This window comes from Calypte anna, chromosome 7 (genome assembly GCF_003957555.1).
Source record: "Calypte anna isolate BGI_N300 chromosome 7, bCalAnn1_v1.p, whole genome shotgun sequence".
NCBI classification, from domain to species: domain Eukaryota; kingdom Metazoa; phylum Chordata; class Aves; order Apodiformes; family Trochilidae; genus Calypte; species Calypte anna.
In genome coordinates this window covers 11496570-11515739 of record NC_044253.1, presented here as the reverse complement: position 1 = coordinate 11515739, position 19170 = coordinate 11496570, and the positions used below count along the sequence as shown (strand labels likewise).

General features: G+C 38.9%; 1 protein-coding gene across 1 annotated transcript in view; it reads left to right on the top strand.

The window, feature by feature from the left end:
* Positions 1-19170, top strand: part of SLC49A4 (solute carrier family 49 member 4) — a 67796-nt gene that overhangs the window by 21179 nt on the left and 27447 nt on the right. Inside the window, exons 3-4 of the mRNA XM_030454006.1 lie at positions 9888-10156; positions 15414-15543. Of these exons, the coding sequence (XP_030309866.1) occupies positions 9888-10156; positions 15414-15543 (399 nt within the window). The remainder of the gene's footprint in view (positions 1-9887; positions 10157-15413; positions 15544-19170) is intronic.

Genomic DNA, 19170 nt, shown 5'->3' with positions numbered 1-19170 from the left:
CCTATCAGAGCAGTCACAAATACTAGGAAATCATGGTTAAGGCTGACATTTAATTCTGACTGCTTTATGTTCCTTCTCACACAGACCTGTAGTATCCAAGTGTGTTCTTAAGCTCCATTCTACTCTGTAATTATTCATTTGGCTCTTGCATAACAGCAGACTAATATGATCTTCAGTTGTACAAGTGTGGTTTAAGAACAAACCTTAAACTTGGTTTTGAGTTCATCTGATGCCACTGTGTGTGCATGATGTGAATGAAGAAAAAATCAGGTTGCACATCTGAGTGTCTCTCTTGAAGCAGCTGTTCCTTATGGTGAGTTTTTGTTCTCTGCCACCGTGTGACCTAAAACTGTACTGGGAATCCATGTCACAGCTGCATGAATTCAGTGAAGGCTGAAATGAGAGTACATGGTGAAAATGTGGAAGTATGGACTTGCATGTGAGATAGAATAGCAATCCTATAAATCTACTAGTAAAGTCCCTCTCATGTGCACATATTCTGTTACTTACCTGTTGTCCTCTCCCAGCCCACTAACCTGTGAAGTTAATGTGCAGATCACACAGACAACAAGGTTAAAAAATTTTTTTTCTTATGTACCACACACTTCTGGGTTTGTCAGAAGTGCCAGATATGTGACAATGAATTTGACTTTTAAAAATAAACCCCCAAATCATTATTTCTTTCCAAATGTTATGAAGACTTCACTTGACACACTTGTTTTCTGTTCATAGCGAATGTAATTTATATAGAATGTAAAAAAAAAAACTAAAATGTTATTAAATTGTATTGTTCCTGAACTTGTGCCTTACTCCTTTCCCTGGAGGTCACAAGAACAATACTTACGGCTTTTTCCCTGCATTTTGTCCAGTCCTTTCCTTTTTGACTGCTGCTTGGCACTGAATGAATATTTTCATTGGACTGCTTTATAATTTGACTTCTTTATCCTGAGCACTAACATTATTAGGAGGCAATTTTTTTTATAGACAAAAGAAGGATTTTTTTTTCCCCCACATAACACTTCATATTTATCTCATTTCTGTATTTAGGAGTAGATTTACATATGGCTTAAGTCCTCAATATGATTGCAAAAGAATACATCTAGGCAAAAAGCTTTATGAGCTGAAGCATGTAGGAAAGAAGGAAATAAATGATAAATTCAGCCCATAACCATAAGTCTGTGGCTTTTAAGACTGACCGTGTGATGTAAGACTTATTAAAATGTTTTGAAAGACAGGATAATTAAAGATGTGGAAGTAAAGGATGTAACATAATTTGTCATTTATAATGAATATATTAATTAAGCAATTCATTAGAACTTAGTATGCTGTGACCTGGTAGGGTTTGGCTTTTATATTAGATTTCACAACAGAGAAGTAGTTATGAGGACCTCGAGTCACGACAGTGAGGGAGCACTGCTTGGCAATAAATACTCTTAAAACATTTGCTGGGAAGCCAGCAAAACAATATGACAGAAAATGACACTGGAGATAGGAGTGATTATTTACTAAGTCTTTTATGAGGACACATTGGTAATTGGTAGTTCCTGTAAAAGGGCTTTTTCTTTAATAATTTTTTGTCTCCTCTTAGAAAGATTGATGTTGAATTTTCCTCTTATTACATTTGTAGGTTTTCTTTTACCACAGGTTTGGAACATTTTGTTTCATTTAGCTATTTGCAACCTAGTTAGTATCAGCAATTTTATTCTTATTAGATATATTCTTGAATAGTTCCATATTTTCCTTTTTTCATCCCCAAAAGCCTGAAGAATGACATAAGACCATCTCATTATGAGACCACGAGCTACCATTCTCATGTATGAAAAATGCAAAGGGACACCTCAGAAGAGGTAATTCAGTAAAGAAATGGTATGTTAGGACTCTCATATTCCCTGGCAATACTGAACATACTTCTGTACTCAGAAAGACGCCCCAAATTGGAGCAGGTGTGAAGAAATGGTTCAAACAACCCAAGGAATGAAAAGATTCTTCTAAAGGAGGAGGGTAGAAAAATCTGCCTGCAGAAAATAAAGACAGAGAGTGATGCACATTGTGCACTCCCTAATTCACTAGGGAAAAGAAAAAAAAAAGTATCTAAATTGTGGTTCTGGGAGTAAAAAGATGAGTACATGTACCTGTTTATGTGCTGTAACTCAGTGAGTGCAGGAAGAGGATGTTAGGATGGAGCACTGGACAGGCACTGGTGACACTTGCTGTTTTGTGCTTTGGCTGCAGGGCTGGGGGAAGACTGAGTTAGTTTAATCCATTGTATCCAAAAAAGTGGTACATGGAGGAAAAAGGAAAGAGGTTTTTCATGGATAGGTTCTCACAGGCAGTATTTAATCTTTATAGACCTGTAACTTAGCAGTTTAGCTTGTTTTTTGCTAGCTTCACTTTCTATGCAGATTTTACTTTTTAACCTCTGCACCAAAGCCACTGTTTTAGGCGAGAGGTCCTGTAAGTTTTTTCTAAGTGGTGACAGTTTTTTCCTGCTTTGATTCTTTGTCCCTTGGAGTGGTGGCTTTGATGGGTCCTGAGGTGTCTGGCTGGCTGCCCAGCTGTCCTGCCTGCTCCTGCCCGAGCTGCCTGTTGTGTGATGTGCCAGCAGCCACTGATCAGCACTGCTGCTGAGGTGGCAGCCAAATTGGCTTCTCCTTCAGCTGAAACAGCCTTAGTGGAAACTGGAGGCAGCTTGACACTGGCAAATTCTCCTTCCTCTTCTCCTCTGCTGAATTTCAGTAGTGGTGCTGTGGGTCCCATCTGCCTGCCCCAGCACTGGAGGTAATTGGTGAATTAGCAATTTACGGATGCTGCGCAAAATCCTTGGTATAATAAAACCAGCAGATATATTTAAGGAAACTCTATCTCAGAAAGGATTTGGTATTGCAGCAATATTTAATGTGTAACATTTCTACAAGGTCTCAGTATAAACCTGTGGTGGAAGGGAAGTGAATTTATATTCCTTGTGGGCTATTTAGCTCCGTCTCTTATAATGGCAGGTATTATCCTCAACTGTAGAAATTTTTTCATGATATGGAGCTCTTTGCCTTAATCTTGGCACTCATATTTTGTTGGCTAATTTATGCCCTTTAAGAAGAATTCATATTAATTGAGTTTATAATGAAGTTGCTGCATTATAATCAAAACACCGTCTTGCTCTTTCACTAAAAAATTGCATGGGAGTGTTTAAATAGCTCTTGTTTTTCCCATTCCCTACTTTGCTGTATCTCCTGTATGTTCTTGCTCTTTTACTAAAAAAATCCTCCTTAGGACCTATTTTGTGCTAAGTGATCTCTATCAGCTTCCTCCCTGATAGCAGCCAGTCCTGATGCCCTTCTCTGATAATGTATTTCTGTATATTTTTCCCTCATTAGTTCATAATATAATTGCCAACTTTATGTTTACAGCAGTGTTGTTTATTTTTGGGCTGTTCATATTTGATGAGTGTGTCCTCTGTTAGTGTTGCTTTAAAGATGTCTACTTCTAATAATGGGTTTGTAGAGTGGGTTACCTTTAATAGAAAAAAAAAAAAAAACCCAACACTTTTATCAATAAATAAATTTGAAAAGACAAAATAAGCTTTGATTCCATTTGTCTTCAACTTTCAAACTTGGATAAAGCTTTATGTGAAGAAACTCTCTTCTAAGCCATGTGACAGCTGTGATGGCTGCACAATAAAGGGGCGTAATGATGTGAGGATGCACACGAGTTTTTCACCCTTCTGCCAGGAGTCTCTGTACACCCACGTCATCCCTTTCCTCTGTCACGGATGTCTGATGGAGACATCAGTTCTTGGTCTGAGATTGTTGCTTCCTCTCCTTGCAGACCCTTTCCTCTCTCTTGGTAGGCTCTCAGTAGTAATAGTTTGGGAATAATGCTGCTTTTCCAGTCCTTTTAAATTTAAAACTGAAACTCACTGTTTTTCGGACCGCTGCAAATGTGTTTGCTGCTTTCTCTAGGAGTGGGAGAAAACCCATAAGGCTGAGATGCCTGAGAGATGCTTTGGTTCATTCTGAGTCTGCTGCCGTGATGATGTGCAGTGGGTGATGTGAGCCCAATTCCTGATGAAAGTGGCTGACAGTACATTTTCAGAAGTTCTTCTCTTTTCTTTTTAACTTTATTGCTGGAGATAATCTACCACACAGTGACTCAGGCTTTCTGCTTGTAATAATTTTTCTTACTGATGGGGAAAAACAGCTTTAAATTATTCCACATATCAATGGTTGTGTGCATCAAAAACAAACTAAGAAATGCTAATGGCCTCAATTCATGAATATCCAGAAGGCATAAAGCTTTTGTAATATAAATATATCATTTAATGAAAATATTGAAAGGAAGCACATTTCCATGAAATTCATCTTTCAGAATATTATTTTTAATAGATCAATTCATTGCTTTACCCTGACATATCATTCTTTCCAGTCTTTTCCAGACATAGAGCCTTATGGCACTCTTTTCAGGTTATGAATAGGAGAGCCTTTCAATAAGTTTCTCTCCATTCTCTGTAGCTGTGAATTGCTGTAAAGCATGAGCTTGACCTCCCTAATTTTATCTTTGTCTTTAAAAGTATCTGTAAAGGTTCCATTTACTAGAGGGTTCTATTGTGTAGTTTTTGTTACTCTAAAGGAAAAATTCTGTCCTTTTCTAGTAACTTGAAAAAACAAAGTTTGTTCTTTACAAAACCGGTATCAGTTCCCTCTGAGGTATAATAAATCTCCTAATGTATAATGTGGATTAAGTCCTTATCTTTTCCTATTCCTTTTCTGGGCAAGCAATGTGCATCATACATCAAAGTAGGTACTCTAGAAAGTATTTATTTGTGTTATGGTGAAACTAAATTCAATAGCACTTGGAAAGTGTCCTGAAGTCCCACAGTGAAAGGTCTCTTTCATTTGCTTCCAGTAGTTCCCACAATAAGCTAATTGCTATATAAACTTATTTGTTCTCCAAATTAGCTGGAATTGAACAATCCCGTTGCAGAGAATGAAAGTATCAGGCAGGTGAAAGAAAAATCAGCCACCCGTTTCTGTAAAACATTAACTTCTTTATCCAGAATCCCTTTTTGTGTTAATTGTTAGGATCAGCAATTAATTTACTGAAGTTTTCCAGACTGAGAGGCATGAAGTGCAGCCTCCATGCAGCAGCAGGCTGGTGCTTTCAGGAGCTTCGTTGCTCCTCACACTTTACCAAACAGTGGCAAAACTCAATTAACATTTTTCTTTTTTTACGTTTCTGTGGAAGTTTGAATAGTGATTAAGCAGTCAGTTCTCATGGCAGCTAGTGTGAAAAGCATGGTGAAGGCTTCAGGAAAAAGCCCTACACCAAAATCTCACCTTCACAAAGCTCTTGAGGTGAGTTCTGCTCCCTCCTAGGGCCCAGAGGAACCTTATTTCCCAGATAACTGCAGGCTCATCAGAGGCTGGTAGAGAAAAAATGATGTTTAGGGTCTCTCAGCAATGCACTGAGGCCTGCAGCCTCACATGTCCCCTGTGCCTGCCAAAGAAAACGTGAAAATGCTTTTTCCAGTCTCCTAATCAATGTTAAAGTACTGATACAACTTCTCCAGTCCCAGCCTTCCTCAAACAAGCTCAGTTAACACATCTCAGCTGAGCTTTGGGGACTTATTTAAGTGCTGTGGTTGGAATCTCTTGTATTAGGAGCAATTTTTTGAGTAAGTGATTTGCCCTGTACTGTTGCCTTTGTTTCCCCAGCTGAGTATGGGTCCAAATGAAATTTTAATTCATTTAAAATTCTGTTGAGTCCAGGCATGAGATATACTGTAGTAGAAACACTAACTGTCTAGGGTTTTTTATGTAGAAACTGTTTATGAAATACCCAGCTTTTAAATAGCTTAAATCCAATAGCTTACAGAGCCGTGACATGCATGAAAACTTTCAACCCATAGAGAGAGAAAAAGCTAAATCTAACTGTAAATGGCACCTCTTTTCCATCTTAATTGTATGGTGTTATCATTAATTGCTGAAACCTTCTTCCAGTTTAATCTCACTTTTTCTTCTTTTTCATACACACCTTTTCAGTGATACTGTGACTTCAGCACTGTTAGTCTTAAATTTTTTTTTATTATTGTTGCCTGTTGGGATATTGCAGCACTGACATCAGGGACTGAATAAAGGAGGTATAACCAGGTTACTTCTTAGTACTCATAAAGTCTTCTCTCAGGGAACTGATGAAAACCATATAATCTACATTATTTATAATGTGACTTGACAAATATTAGGATAAGATATTACAATATGGTACAATAAGTGTTTTTCTTCTCTAATTTCTGTTGCTGTATTTGAACTATCTCTTGTTCTGTCTTTGCAATTCAGAGGTCAGTGTAGGAGCAAATGTGGTCTCTATTTTGTACAAAGGGGTGTATGTATAGACATCTGTGTGTTTGTGTGTGTGTGTGTGTGTGTAAATATGGATAGGTATATACATAACGTAAATGTATCAGTTATCCATTACTGTGATGTTTTGGTACATAATATTTCACACTAGTATTTACTACTAGTCCTTAAATATTTTATTTATTTTTTGTTGTAAAGGGCTTGTGTTCATCTACGAGTTAGAAGTTTGGCAGAGTGATCATTCATTAGCACAGAGTTCAGGTGTGCAAAAAACCTTGAAATGAATCTCTGACCTGGCTTCTGAAATGACAAGAAGCAAGATATTTTGGGTAGATGTTTACTTCCCAGCTTTTGCTTTAAGACAGTCATCTATTATTTTGTAAGTCAGGGATGAACTTCTGGTATCATTTTTTCCAATTTTCTCCTTCGTGATTGTGATTAAAAAAACCTCTGCTCTTGTGTTATTTTCTATTATTTGAACTCAATAACTTTGTACTTTTTGATACATGAAGATAATTAGATGATGATTGGATAAGTAACACATCTGAAAACAGAGCAGAACTGAATAAATTGGAGGTGAAAATTACCCTGTTAGTGTAATAAGTCTGAAAAATATTTTACCATCTGTGTGTCCTGAGTTTAAGTTATCTTGTTATCTCTTTTCTCAGGGAAGAGAAGTCTTTTTGTGTAGAAAGAGATTGAAATAATGGCAGGGAAAAATGCAGTTGCTCTTTGCACCTTTTCAGTAGCAGAAACAAGGAAATCAGAAACAAATGTCATGTGGTGTTGGAGCAATTTTTAGCATTGATGGTGTACCAGAGGAGCCTCCTGTGGGGCTGTGAGACCTAAATCTACTGCTGTGGTGATAAGATGTTGTAACAAACAGCAAAAAAGCCACCAACACTGTTGTGTTCATATTTCTCTGTCAGATGGATCGGCTGCTACATATGTCTCCTGGAGCAGCAGCTTAGTATATTCCTTGAATTGCATTTTGAATCTCTCATCACTGCCTCTCTAGGGAAATGGTTTAAGGATGTGTAGAGGCACAAAGCAAATAATCCTTTTCTTAGGAAAAAGTAGCTTAATACAAGCCAGTATTGAAAAACAGATAAAATAAGGTTTAGGCTGTTATCCTATGTGGAGATATTTGAGGTAGTAGTTTGTGTATCAGTGGCAATGCAGTCTGAAATAATGTTTATAAACCCAAATATGTTAGACTTGAGAAATTAAACAATATGAAGATCAGAGATGCTCTACCCTGGATGGTAATGTCAACCTTGGAAAATGCCAGAAATGTGGAAAGGCGAATCTGTGTAAGCATGCAGTACACTGGGCAGGAGAACACCAATAGAAGAGACCCACAGAGAGACAAAAATTGGTACTTTCCTTGGGAAAAAAACCTAAGAAAAATAATGTGGAGTTAAAAATCTGGATTAAGATTCTCCCTTTGGATCTGCAAAGTAAAATTAACATCTGTTTCTTCCTCAAAGACAAAGGTCAGTTAATAGAACTTTATTCAGATGGTAGAGTTTGATATCCATAACCTAAGTCTGAAGCTTAAGTACAGGGAGAGTATCTGTGGTTCTCCAAATATATAAATTGTGCTTTTTGTTTGTTTGGTTTTTTTAACTAAACTTTTTTTCTTGTACCAGATGAAGTGCCTGCATGCCCATAGGTGCTGCAGAAGAACTATTATTCTTTTTTCTGATTTTACTGCATTTTATTTTCCCTTAGGATTTCAGTAGAGTATGCATATTTGAATTAAAACAATCATAGTGGTATAAATGAACAGAAATGTTAGTATGACACCTTTGGCTATAAAAGTTATTTTGTGGTAATGCAGTTTTCCTAGCACACAATAACAAATCCACAATTTAAGCATTAAGTTCACTTTAGAGCAAGAGCTCTGAAGTAAAATCTTTATATAAAGTTGTTGCCTCACTTGCTACTAAAATGAAGTTGTTTGTGGGGTGCAGCATAGCTTCCCAGAGATATTCAGGATGCAAATACCCTGGGATAGTTTATAATAAGTTTGCGAGTAACTTGCGGTAGTGGATTAAATAGAATGAAAATACCAAAGTACACAGAGTTATTTCGGTTTGTCCAAAAACACTGAGTTGGAGAGTAACGGTTAGAGGTACACATAATGTCTCCTTCAAAGAACTATGCCACATCATTAGTTAGATCATTGTATTCTTTATTACTGGATATTAGTTCTGTCCCAGCTCAGAAAGTTTTCCTTCAGATGATATGCAATAGCTGCTTTTTTCCAGTACTTTTCCTGTTTTTTTTCAAATTTATCATTCACTGAGAATCAGTAGCATCTATTCCTTTTTACTGCAAGCTAGCTTGTTAATTTGATAAAGAGTCTGTCAGCATTTCTTTTGCATATTTTATTCCTTTGTGTGCTGTAAAAACTCCAGCTATGCTGTATATTATTCAGCCATTTGTGGCTTGAAACATTGCCTAAATGCTAACTCATGTTTCCCCATTTTCAGGCCCTACCTTTTTATGTCTGACAACTCAAGTCTTGCAGCAATAACATTGAGTTCCTGCTATGATTAGAAAAACACCACCTATTTAAAAATACCATCTGCCACCATTTTATTGCACAATGGATAGATCTACTTTTGAGGGCTGCGCTGTTTGACTTGCTAACCATTTTTTAGACATGAGGCTTGTATATAAATTCCAGAGTTCTTTTGCCTTCCGTGGTTGATCGCTATTTGGAAAAGTCAAAATGGAGGGTTTCTGGCAGACTTCCATGTGTAGAAGAGCCTTCAAAAAGTCCTTTCTTTATGTAGTCATTAAGTCAAAGTTTTTAGAGACTTCATTGCTTGTAGGTACTCTCTCTTCTCTGTCACCAGTCTTAGCTGTTAAATTCTAGTAAGTATGAAAAATGAGAAAAACCTGGGTTAGCTTTACTGTTTCAACAGTATGCTGAGAATGGCCAGATTGCTGGAGAAGACAGCTGTCTTGGAAACATCATGCTGATGTCTGTGGGCACACAGAGGTCACCTGAGTGTGTAAATAAAAATAATGCAGTGAAACAATATGCAGAGTATTTTGCTGAAATGTTTCGGTTTTGCTTTGGCCACAAATAATTCAAATCTTCTGTTGGGAATTCAGATCTGTTGGGATTTATGCAGATAAGGGGGACAGGCTTAAGGCATTTGTAATTTAAACCTTTCTTCCTACTACACATTTTTACTTTTACATCTGATCTTTCTTTACACAAGAAAAAAAAAGATCCTTTCATTCCCTCCCCCTTTTCTGCTTTGTAAAGAACATTTGCTTTTCCATTTATCTGAGGTAATGAGAACCGGAGTAGCTCTGGAGTCTTTAAATCAGTCTAATTTGGTTTCTTTTAATGTATAGAATACCTTTTTGTTTTTTTGTTTTTTTTTTTTGCACAGGACTTTCATTTCTTTGTTCAGTCTCTCCATCTCCATCACTCAGTATCTTACATGCTCTTTTAATTTCAAGCAGGCAAGCAATTGTCATCCCAATGATTGTGGTCTTTGTTCTCTATTCCAGGCTGATTCATGGAGGGCAGCTGTTAAATGGCTTGGCAGGGCCAACTGTGATGAATGCAGCACCATTTCTTTCCACAACGTGGTTTTCTCCAGATGAACGTGCCACAGCCACAGCCATTGCCTCTCTCCTCAATTACCTGGGAGCTGCTGGTGCTTTTCTGGTGGGGCCTCTTGTAGTGCCACCTCCTAATGGGACATCTCAGCTCCCGCTGGTATCGCAGAGCAACACGGAGCACATCAAGGATCGCATTGAGGCTGTGCTGTATGCAGGTGGGGTTTAAAGAGAAAAATTAAAAACAAAAAGAAAAGAAAACATTTAAAATTTGCATCCTTTCATGTATGGGTCTGGTACTTGCGAACCACTACCCTCTAGTGGCTGGTCTGCACAGAAAAAAGTGACTGGTGGAAAATAATGAAGTGGTAAAATGTTGTACCATCAGAAGTGTTACTTTTTCCCCCTTTTGTGTAGGAAAGATTTTAAAACAGCCTTTTGTACAGACTGATTCCAAATGAAGTATTTCAGTTGTTTGTATCGGCTGCTCTTAGGAGAGTTTATTCTTTTCCTGAGTTTCCAAACTGTTTTTTGCTTCTTGAATATTCATTTTAAAAATGTGTCCCTGACAGGTTTGAGGGTTTTTTATTTTATTTTTCCTTAGTTTCTGTAAGGATGGAAAACCAATAGTCTTTCATCGTTAAGTTCTTTCCTGCATTAAATCAGCCTTAATTTATTACTTGCAAATGCCTTTCAAATGTGATTAGATAATATTATTTTTATCTAAACACACATCATTCTGTCGTGGGGAGCAATTTCAATGAAGGGACAGCCTGGTGGAAAAAAACCCTTATATAAAATTCACCTGATAGAACTAGATTTAATATCCTTGCAGCTCCTGCAGCTTTTTGTGTCACTTAAAAAAATTACCAGCAATCTTTATGGAAAAAGAGTTGCTTAAGTGCCATAAGAGTCTGTGGTCTGATTCTCAGTGGATATACATTGGTATAGCATTAAAAGCAGCTGAACTTTACTGTGTCGTGGCAGTTGCACATTTGATTGGGTTTCCCCCCTTCCCTGTAACTTCAGCCTCTGAAATTCAGCCAGGAATTAGCCCTAAGTGTTCCATAAGTCTTAAAATGCATATACTGTGTAGTTTATACAAAGGTTTATAGGATGGATTTCGCTGTTTGTGTTCATTTATTCATGGCTGTTATTCTTATGGAAATTTTGCCAAGTTAATATTCCTGTTGGGTGAGGGCCACTTTACTATTGGTTTTAAGGAAAGCATAGTAGAAGTTGAATTACTATTTCATCAAGTATTTTTGAATAACATACTTTTTACTGGAAATTTGGGCTTGGTTAGGCCTTTTTCAGAAGAAATATGATTTTAGACTCCAAAGATCTTATGGCAGATGAAAACGGCCAGTGTGTGAAAGTAGGACAAATGAAGGCAAGTCAGCTTTTGTTCTGAGAGCAGTACATAAGGGGAGGAAAAAAATGGAGCAATTATAGAAGTGCTTTAGCTCTCCCACTCCAGATTATCAGTGGAGAAAATCCAATTCATCTGCCCAGAGGAAGTACAGTTTTGTGCCTAAACCCACTGTTTTGAGCCTGGTAGCACTAGAAATGTTGCTTTCATCAGCTCACTAGATTAGCTTTTCCCTCTGTTCTCTTCTGGGAGGTTTTCCTAAGCATTTTCTTCAGAAATTGTGATGGATCTTGCATGCCACCAAGGTTCAGAGGTGTGGCTTGCTGGCCCCATGTCTCAGCACAGCTCTTTCTGCCTTTCTGAGCCAACAAGGATTTGGGAACATTTTGCAGACCTGTTTGGGACTGTTGGACCCAGCATAAGATGATCTTACAGCAGGTCTTTACCATCCTAGAAAATGGTTTTTGTAAGGCAACAGTAGCTCTTACTGTTTGGAAGTGATTTGAACAGAGGTGGGTTTCTTGGTGCCAGTGTGGTTGTAGCTGTGTTGTATAGGGTTGGGTGTGTTTTCAGGAGCTGCAACCTCTTTTACCATTCAGTGAAAAAAAGTGTTTTCTGGACTTTATTGTGCTGCAGTGAATTGCAGGGATGGTAGTAAAAATATCTCATTGGTTTAAAATTGGTTGGAACTGTCAAAGGGGAGGTTGCTTTGAGTCCTTTGTGGGATTTGTTGTGTCTCACCTCAGCCCTGTTTCCCCTGGAGAGTGGAAGGAGCAAGGTCCCCATGCTCTGCTTCCCCTAGGACGCTGTTGTGCCAGGTAGGCTCCCGAGCTGGAAGGCAGGCTGCCTTGGGATGGGTGACTACCTCAGGGGAGTTGTACATCTCTTCTTCTGTGGGCCAAAAAATACCTGATAAATGAGGTAGCCTATTCTTTGTCCCTTTAGTCAATCAGGCAGAGAATGAAGCTCAAATTGACTTCACAGATAACTTAGTAAAGATGTGACAGATTGTGGTAGAACAGAGAGTTGGATCCAGGTGACTTGCCTCCCCACTTCTTTAGCCAGTACCTCTGGGCTTTGTTTGACTTCTCCTTTCAGATACTATGGGAAAGCCAGCTTCACAGGATGGGCACTCTACATTCCTAACAAAGTTGTGTTTGTGATGGAGTTTGTTGCTTTTGTGTGAGATAGAGTTAGATAAGCAGTCCCCAGAAGTTAGGAGATGACTTTCAGGAGACAGTAATGATGCAAATTGTTAACTTGGGATCAGTAGCATGGCAAGAGTGTGCTAATTTTCCAAGGACTTAACCTCAAACATGATTATGAAGCAATTGCTTCTAAACACATTCTGAAATTGCTCTGTTAACTCCAGTCTCTTCAGTGTTATAAAAAATTGCTGTTCTTTTATCTCAAACACAGACTAAGAGCTAAGCTGAATTACCACAGCCTCTTCTGTGTCAGCTGTGTCACTGCACCTTCTGGTTCACAGCCCAAATAGTACAGATGTAGCAAGTCAGGACTGAATTGTATAACCTGAACTGCATAAGGAAGCTTGAATTCATCTGGACTGCAGCTAGAGCTTTTAGCCATATGCTTCCCTAAATATAAATGTAAAATCAATATTTGTTTAGGAAAAAGAAAAGTATGAGTGTGTGTGTGTGTGTGTGTGTGTGTGTGTGTGTGTGTGTGTGTGTGTGTGTGTAAAGTGCCACCATTCCCTCTTTACATTTCTGGACAAGGTGGGGAGGAGATTCTGGGTTTGGGTAGGATTCTGTGCTATGACTTAGCCTACCTTAAGGAAAAGGACCTCATATCAAGGAGGCTCCTGTATCTGTAAACCTCTTTTTTTTCTTTTTTTATTTTTTTGCTTTTCTGTTTGGGGTGTTCACAGGCAGCAGTGTGCCTACTTCCTAGGCCATGCAGGTACCTCTCCACCTTGACAGTCACAGGTCACTGTGGTGTGGTACCCAGCTTTTGTGAAGCATTCCAGATTCACTCCTTAACAAGAGATATACACAACTGCATTTTTTGCACACTAATTTATGCTGACTTGCCCAATTCCACGTGCTTTGCTGAGTCCTTTGCACTGTTGAGAAGCTAATAGCTCCTGTGGAAGAGCTCCTCTTTTTTACCTGCAGCTCCCTCTGTCTCAATACTGACCTATTTCTTACCTTTTCTCTTGCTTACTTTTGCATCCTCCTTAAAAGCTAATTTTTTTTTTGTTGGAGTGTATTTTCTTTTTCTAGTCTGGTGAAGTAAATGATGATGGAGATAAAGGTGTGGGTTTCCTAATGAGGAAGAAATGCATCATGTAAGAAGCTGGATGTGTTTGGCAGTACCTGAACTTTTGATGGAGATGCAAGCACAATGCACAAAGCTAAGATGGCACTGAAGCCTTTTATTCTTCAATAGAGGAAGCTACTTCAGTTTCCAGAGTGAATTCTGCTCTTTTCTTTTGTGCATGAGGTTAGTGCTTGCAAGGCAAATTTGTTAGTCTGGAAAGTATAACACTGGGAAACATTAAAGAGTTGCTAGAAGGTAGTACAAGGACTGCGTGCTGCATTTCATAATTAAAAAAAAATGAAGTGTTACTGTACTGCTCCTACTGCAGCAATTTGACTGGCAGGAATCTTGAGGCAACACATAGAAAAAGCCCCAGATGGGCAACTGTTATAAAATATTACTGTAACTCTCAAAAAATTATCAACATGTTTTACATTCTTTAGAGAAAAGTCCTAGCCTTTCTCCTTACAGCACTGCAGTATAATGAAGTTAAACAATAAGCATCTCAGACAAAGCTTATGATTTTTATGTGGTCATGTTCCTATCAGCTATACCTATGTGCAGACTTAAATCTTAGACCACAGCAGGAAAAGGAATCACCACATAATTTAAAATGTGGTCCTGAAAAATGGCATTGTCACATTCCTGGTGTGTCTTTAAAAGAAATTTAATGTAGACTTTTTTCCATATACTGATTAGAAGCATTTATTTGCTTTTCCCATCTCCAGCTGATCTATTTAGACTCCGAGTATTACTTTCCAGTTTCCTGGATTTATTTTCTTCTGGTTTAGCAGAAGAGCTGGCAAAGTGCCATGCTCCTCTCAATTTATTAAAAAAGAGAGGGGAAAAAAGAAAATTAATGCAATTGGATATCCAGCTCAGCTGAAATTTATTTGTTGTGTCAGTGAATGTTTCTTTGTTATAAGATCACAGGTCCTTTTACAATAACACTTCAGCTATACCTGTTTCTCTCCAGCAGCAAAGAATCTTATTTACAAAGGAGACAGGAGAAATACTGGGGTTGAGAACTGTAGGGAACAAGATATACATTGTAAAAGGCCTGTAAACCAAATTAATTAGACTGACTCTGGGTAGAGTTGTTTTGCCTCAGAATGTCTGATCACAGGGCTTACTGAGTATTTTCTGTGAAGTGCTCATCACTTCTCAAGTTCAGGTCCAAATTTCTGCTATGAGATTTTTCAGAGATGTAAAATACCTGCTGCTGAACAAGAGGAGCATCTGCAAACAGCAGCTGTATCCTTTCATTTTTCTCCCTTGCTCTTTCTATTCCCAAGTCATGGCCGCTCCTACACTTTTCTCTTTATATTCTGTTGCCGTATAATACTGTTTGTGTCCGAGATGCTGCCTTGTTTGACCTTTCATTTGCCTTTATCATCCCATGTGCTGAGTAGTTGTCATTCCGTGCCTGGGGCTTCCCCAGTCCCATCTGTTTGAAGTCTCCAGCATGCTGTTACCTGCACTGTGTTACTTCTATGGCGAGGAAATATCTCTTCAGAAGGCAGTTCTCTTTAAAGAGAAAGGTCCCCATGTGTGAGCACATGGGGAACATGCAGCTCCTGCCACTGGAATGGACTGCCAGTATTTCTCCATCTCATTGATTCTCCATCTCAAGTTGAAATCTTGCTTGGGGAGGAAAAAAAGAAATTCTTCAAGTTACGGAGTTCTCTTGTCAGGAGCAGTAAAGTACTTGTGGTGGGATTTATGTATCAGAGGCCAGCTGATAACAGTGCTGTGCTAAAACAAGTCTTTTGATGCTAACATCTGTTCTGGGTTTTGTTTTTCTTTGCCCTCTTGTTTAGAATTTGGAATGGTTTCCCTGATATTTTCTGCAGCATTGGCCTACTTCCCCTCGCGCCCTCCGTTCCCTCCCAGCGTGGCTGCGGCGAGTGAGCGGCTCAGCTACAGGAGAAGTTTTTGCAGACTCTTGAGGTAGGTTCTCATTGGGTTTCCACTTCAAAGCAGAGCAGCACCTAAATAAATAAAAACAAGTGTGCTTTAATCTTCCCATTGAACAAACAAGTTGGTTTGTAGTGCTCTTAAACAAAATCAAATTAAATATTAATGCGGAGACATAAAAGGATGCTAACTGCTAAAAAACAGGCAGTACAGTTTAAATCACTGAGTATATCTCAAGCCTTCATGCCAGAGTCCTTCAGCACCAACACTGCTTTTTAGTCATCCTGTTAGCACAGCTTTTTATGCAATGCTTCTGTTACATCAGGTTACACAAGATTGTTAACAGTGTGTGTATTGCTAGCTGTGAGATAACAATTAACAGCACTGGATATAACCGACTAATCAGCTGCTTTCTTCCATGCTTATTGCATTGGAATGCATTTGAGGTTTTCTTGTCCTTCAGAGAACTATCCAGTTGCTTTCATTCAGCCATGAGAGCAATGGATGGCTGAATAAAATCTATTAAATATCAATTATATTAAATATCAATTATAATATATAATCTATTAAGTCCTGTATGTTAAGTATGAAGTGGGGATTGGAGAAGTGTCTCGACATATGTTTCTGGAGAGGTAAACAGGTGGGGGAAAAAAAAAAAGATCATAAAGAAAATGACACTTTCAGCTTTGCAACTTCTCCCTGTTGGACTGCTTTGGTAAGACAGTCCTGTCCCCAGAGTGTTTCCAGAATGTCTTGTGTAATAGGAATCTGCTCTCAGAAGAACAGCTAAAGCAACTGTAATATTAATCCTGAATAATTGTGAAGGCACGTGCCCTGTATTGTTCTGCACAGGTGAATCTCCTGGGGCAAAGAAGAACCACTCCCATGCTGTGGAGTATGGCTGACTTCATTGGAGAGCTTCAAACTCTTGCTGTACTTGTTTGTAGTGATGCAGCAGTAGGAGCTGAATCTACATACAAATGGCTGCTGGAAACTTGATAATAGTGGAGCTTTTTAAGCCTTTGGTTATTACAGACCTAGTGTGGGTCTGTACTTTCTGGAAGTTTATTTAGAGCCAGAAGAAACAACTCATCTCTTGTTGTCATTTGAGTTTTTTCCTGGTGTTTTTGGAGGCTTTTTTCAGTTTGTAGGAGTAAATAGTTGAAAAGATGCTTAATCCCATGTGTTCATCCTGGAGTAGGGTGGCAGCTGGGAAAAGGTGTCAGAGCAACTGGATGGTTGGTCTGCAAAGTGACCTACTCAGGATATGAAAAAACAGCAATTTCCATAAAGACATTTAGTAGACAGTAATGCTGTTACACACCCAAGCTGGTGTGGGGGAGACACTGCCTGAGGGTTGTGTTGTAAAAATGTTGCTGTTGAACAGAAATCCAAACAGCAACCTACTATGCAGGTGAAATGCAAAATTTCTGCTGACAGTGCTCCATCTGGGAGCTCTGCAACCATAAAACTTCTTGTTCGAAGTGTATTCACAATTAATGCAACTTAAGAAAACAAACTGGATGGTCAAATAACAGGTATAGTTCATAGTGTCTCCAAAAGCCAACAAGTTTTTAAAAATGCAATCAGGTAGATCATTAAATCTCCCTTCCCTCTGGTCTTTATGCATTCTTCCATGCTACTGCTTATCAAGGGCACTTCTTCATGCCTCTGTACATGAAATAATCAACAGTTCATCATTAAAGCCACTTATCTTGGGGAGCCTCTCAGCAGCAATCCATCAAAAAAGAGAGTTTTATAAAATAAAATAGTATCTTCTGTGCTTCAAGAGAAATCCATCATCTGGTTCATTAGGCTTCTGGGCTCTGTTACCTGCCTAATCTAGGCTTCATAATTCTTGGCACAGAGAGGCTTTCTTTTGACTCAGTGGTGCAGACTGAAAGTAATCAGCTGATGAGTACCAGGAAATCATGATTTCCCCCTTATGACTTTACCCTTAGGTACAAGAAATGTGTGTAGGGCATTTAGGATGTGTGTGAGCTGCTGGACTGACCCAACTATGCACCAAAAAACACTCATGAGAATTGAGATGTTCATAATTTCCCTGTTCTCTCCCCTAGGCTACAGTTCTTATTACTTCAAAATAAAGCTGTAGAGCATAAGTTCACCATTGAAGTCACTGACCTTTTTCCTTGGATGCCAAAGGGATCTATCTCATCACTGCAACTCCCATACTCCTTCATGCCTTTGGGTCCTTGAGCTGCTCATCTTCAGGAGCTGTTTCTTGCAGAGTTGTATTATACCTATCTTCTTAGGGTCAACCATCCCCTGTAGGCTGTTTTTTTGGGACTTGCTTTGGAACTTGGCTCTTCCTCCTGGTTTGGAGGATTCCTGCTTCTGACAGATTTTAACAATTAGCTCATCTCTTGCTATCTCTTGATACCAACTCTCTCAGCCTGCAGTGGGAGACGACAGATTAGTCATGGCTGGGAGCTAAGCCCAAATCTTTTAACAGTCTATCATACACTGTGACAAGTGTAGTTTGAATATCCATTGGAAAAAGTACAGTGCCCTTTCCCAGTTTCTTGGGTAAAGCAAATACAACTTCTTCCCCTCTTATTTCAGAGTATGCCACAAATTGCCATGGAATAAATACTAATACAAGTAAGTGGTTGGCAAGTCTGAAAGCCTGCATTGAGAAAACGTGTTGTGAATTTTTACTTTGAAATAATTCAATACTTTTGGCCCACTACATGCCTTTTATATATTCTAGGGAATATGTAAGGAATTTTGGAATTTCATAATAGGGTTTCTGTGCATCATTATTTCTGTAATGAAACTTTCATATGACATCACCCTCCAGTGATGGGAGCTGCTCAGAGTGTGCCTGATGTTAATAGGCACTGTCAAAGTTATTCTGAAAATGCTGCCTGACTTTGACAGGGCTCCCCTCTGAACCAGCCTGCCTTACAGATTCCAGTGGCATTAAGTAGGTTGCTGGAGGAAAAAACCCAAACCAAACAACAAAACCAAACAAACAAATGAAATATAAGAAAAAGCCAATTCATATTCCAGCAGAATGATTTCACAGAGCCCCTGTCATAGGGGCTGATACAATGGAAAACAGTGTGGGTTCACCAGCTGATGGTGTGACAGGCAGAACATTTTTGTGTTTTCAGTGGAGCAATTGCAAAATTGCAAAAACAAATACAAGTGATTGGAGCTGTGCAAAGCAGTGCTGCTACTTAAGATTCATATTTCAAATTATTTCATATTCATATTTCAGCACTTAATGTAGACAGTTCTAGCTATTGCTGGAGAGAATGGCATCTGGTGGTCAGTGCCCCTTTGTCACTGCCACACATCCTTTCTTGTGGTCATCTTCTTTAATATGGAGGCTGGGCAGGGGAGCAGCATGGGAGCCCCTGTCCCTGTAGAGTGTCATGGTACAGAGCTAGTTCTTTGGTATTGGGAGTTGCATGTGGCAGAGGGCAGCTATCACCTGTGCCAGTGTATCTCATGGCATGGAAGAGCATGGTTCAAAGTACTCACTCCCACAGAAGCAGCTCTTTAATGGTCATGAGGTTCAGATACCCAGAGGTTGTGAATACTGAGCAAGTGTTATTTTTGGAACAACACACAGGCTTGTTCCCTCTTTGCAGTCTATGACAGGGCTATATAATGTCAGTGGAAAATGGG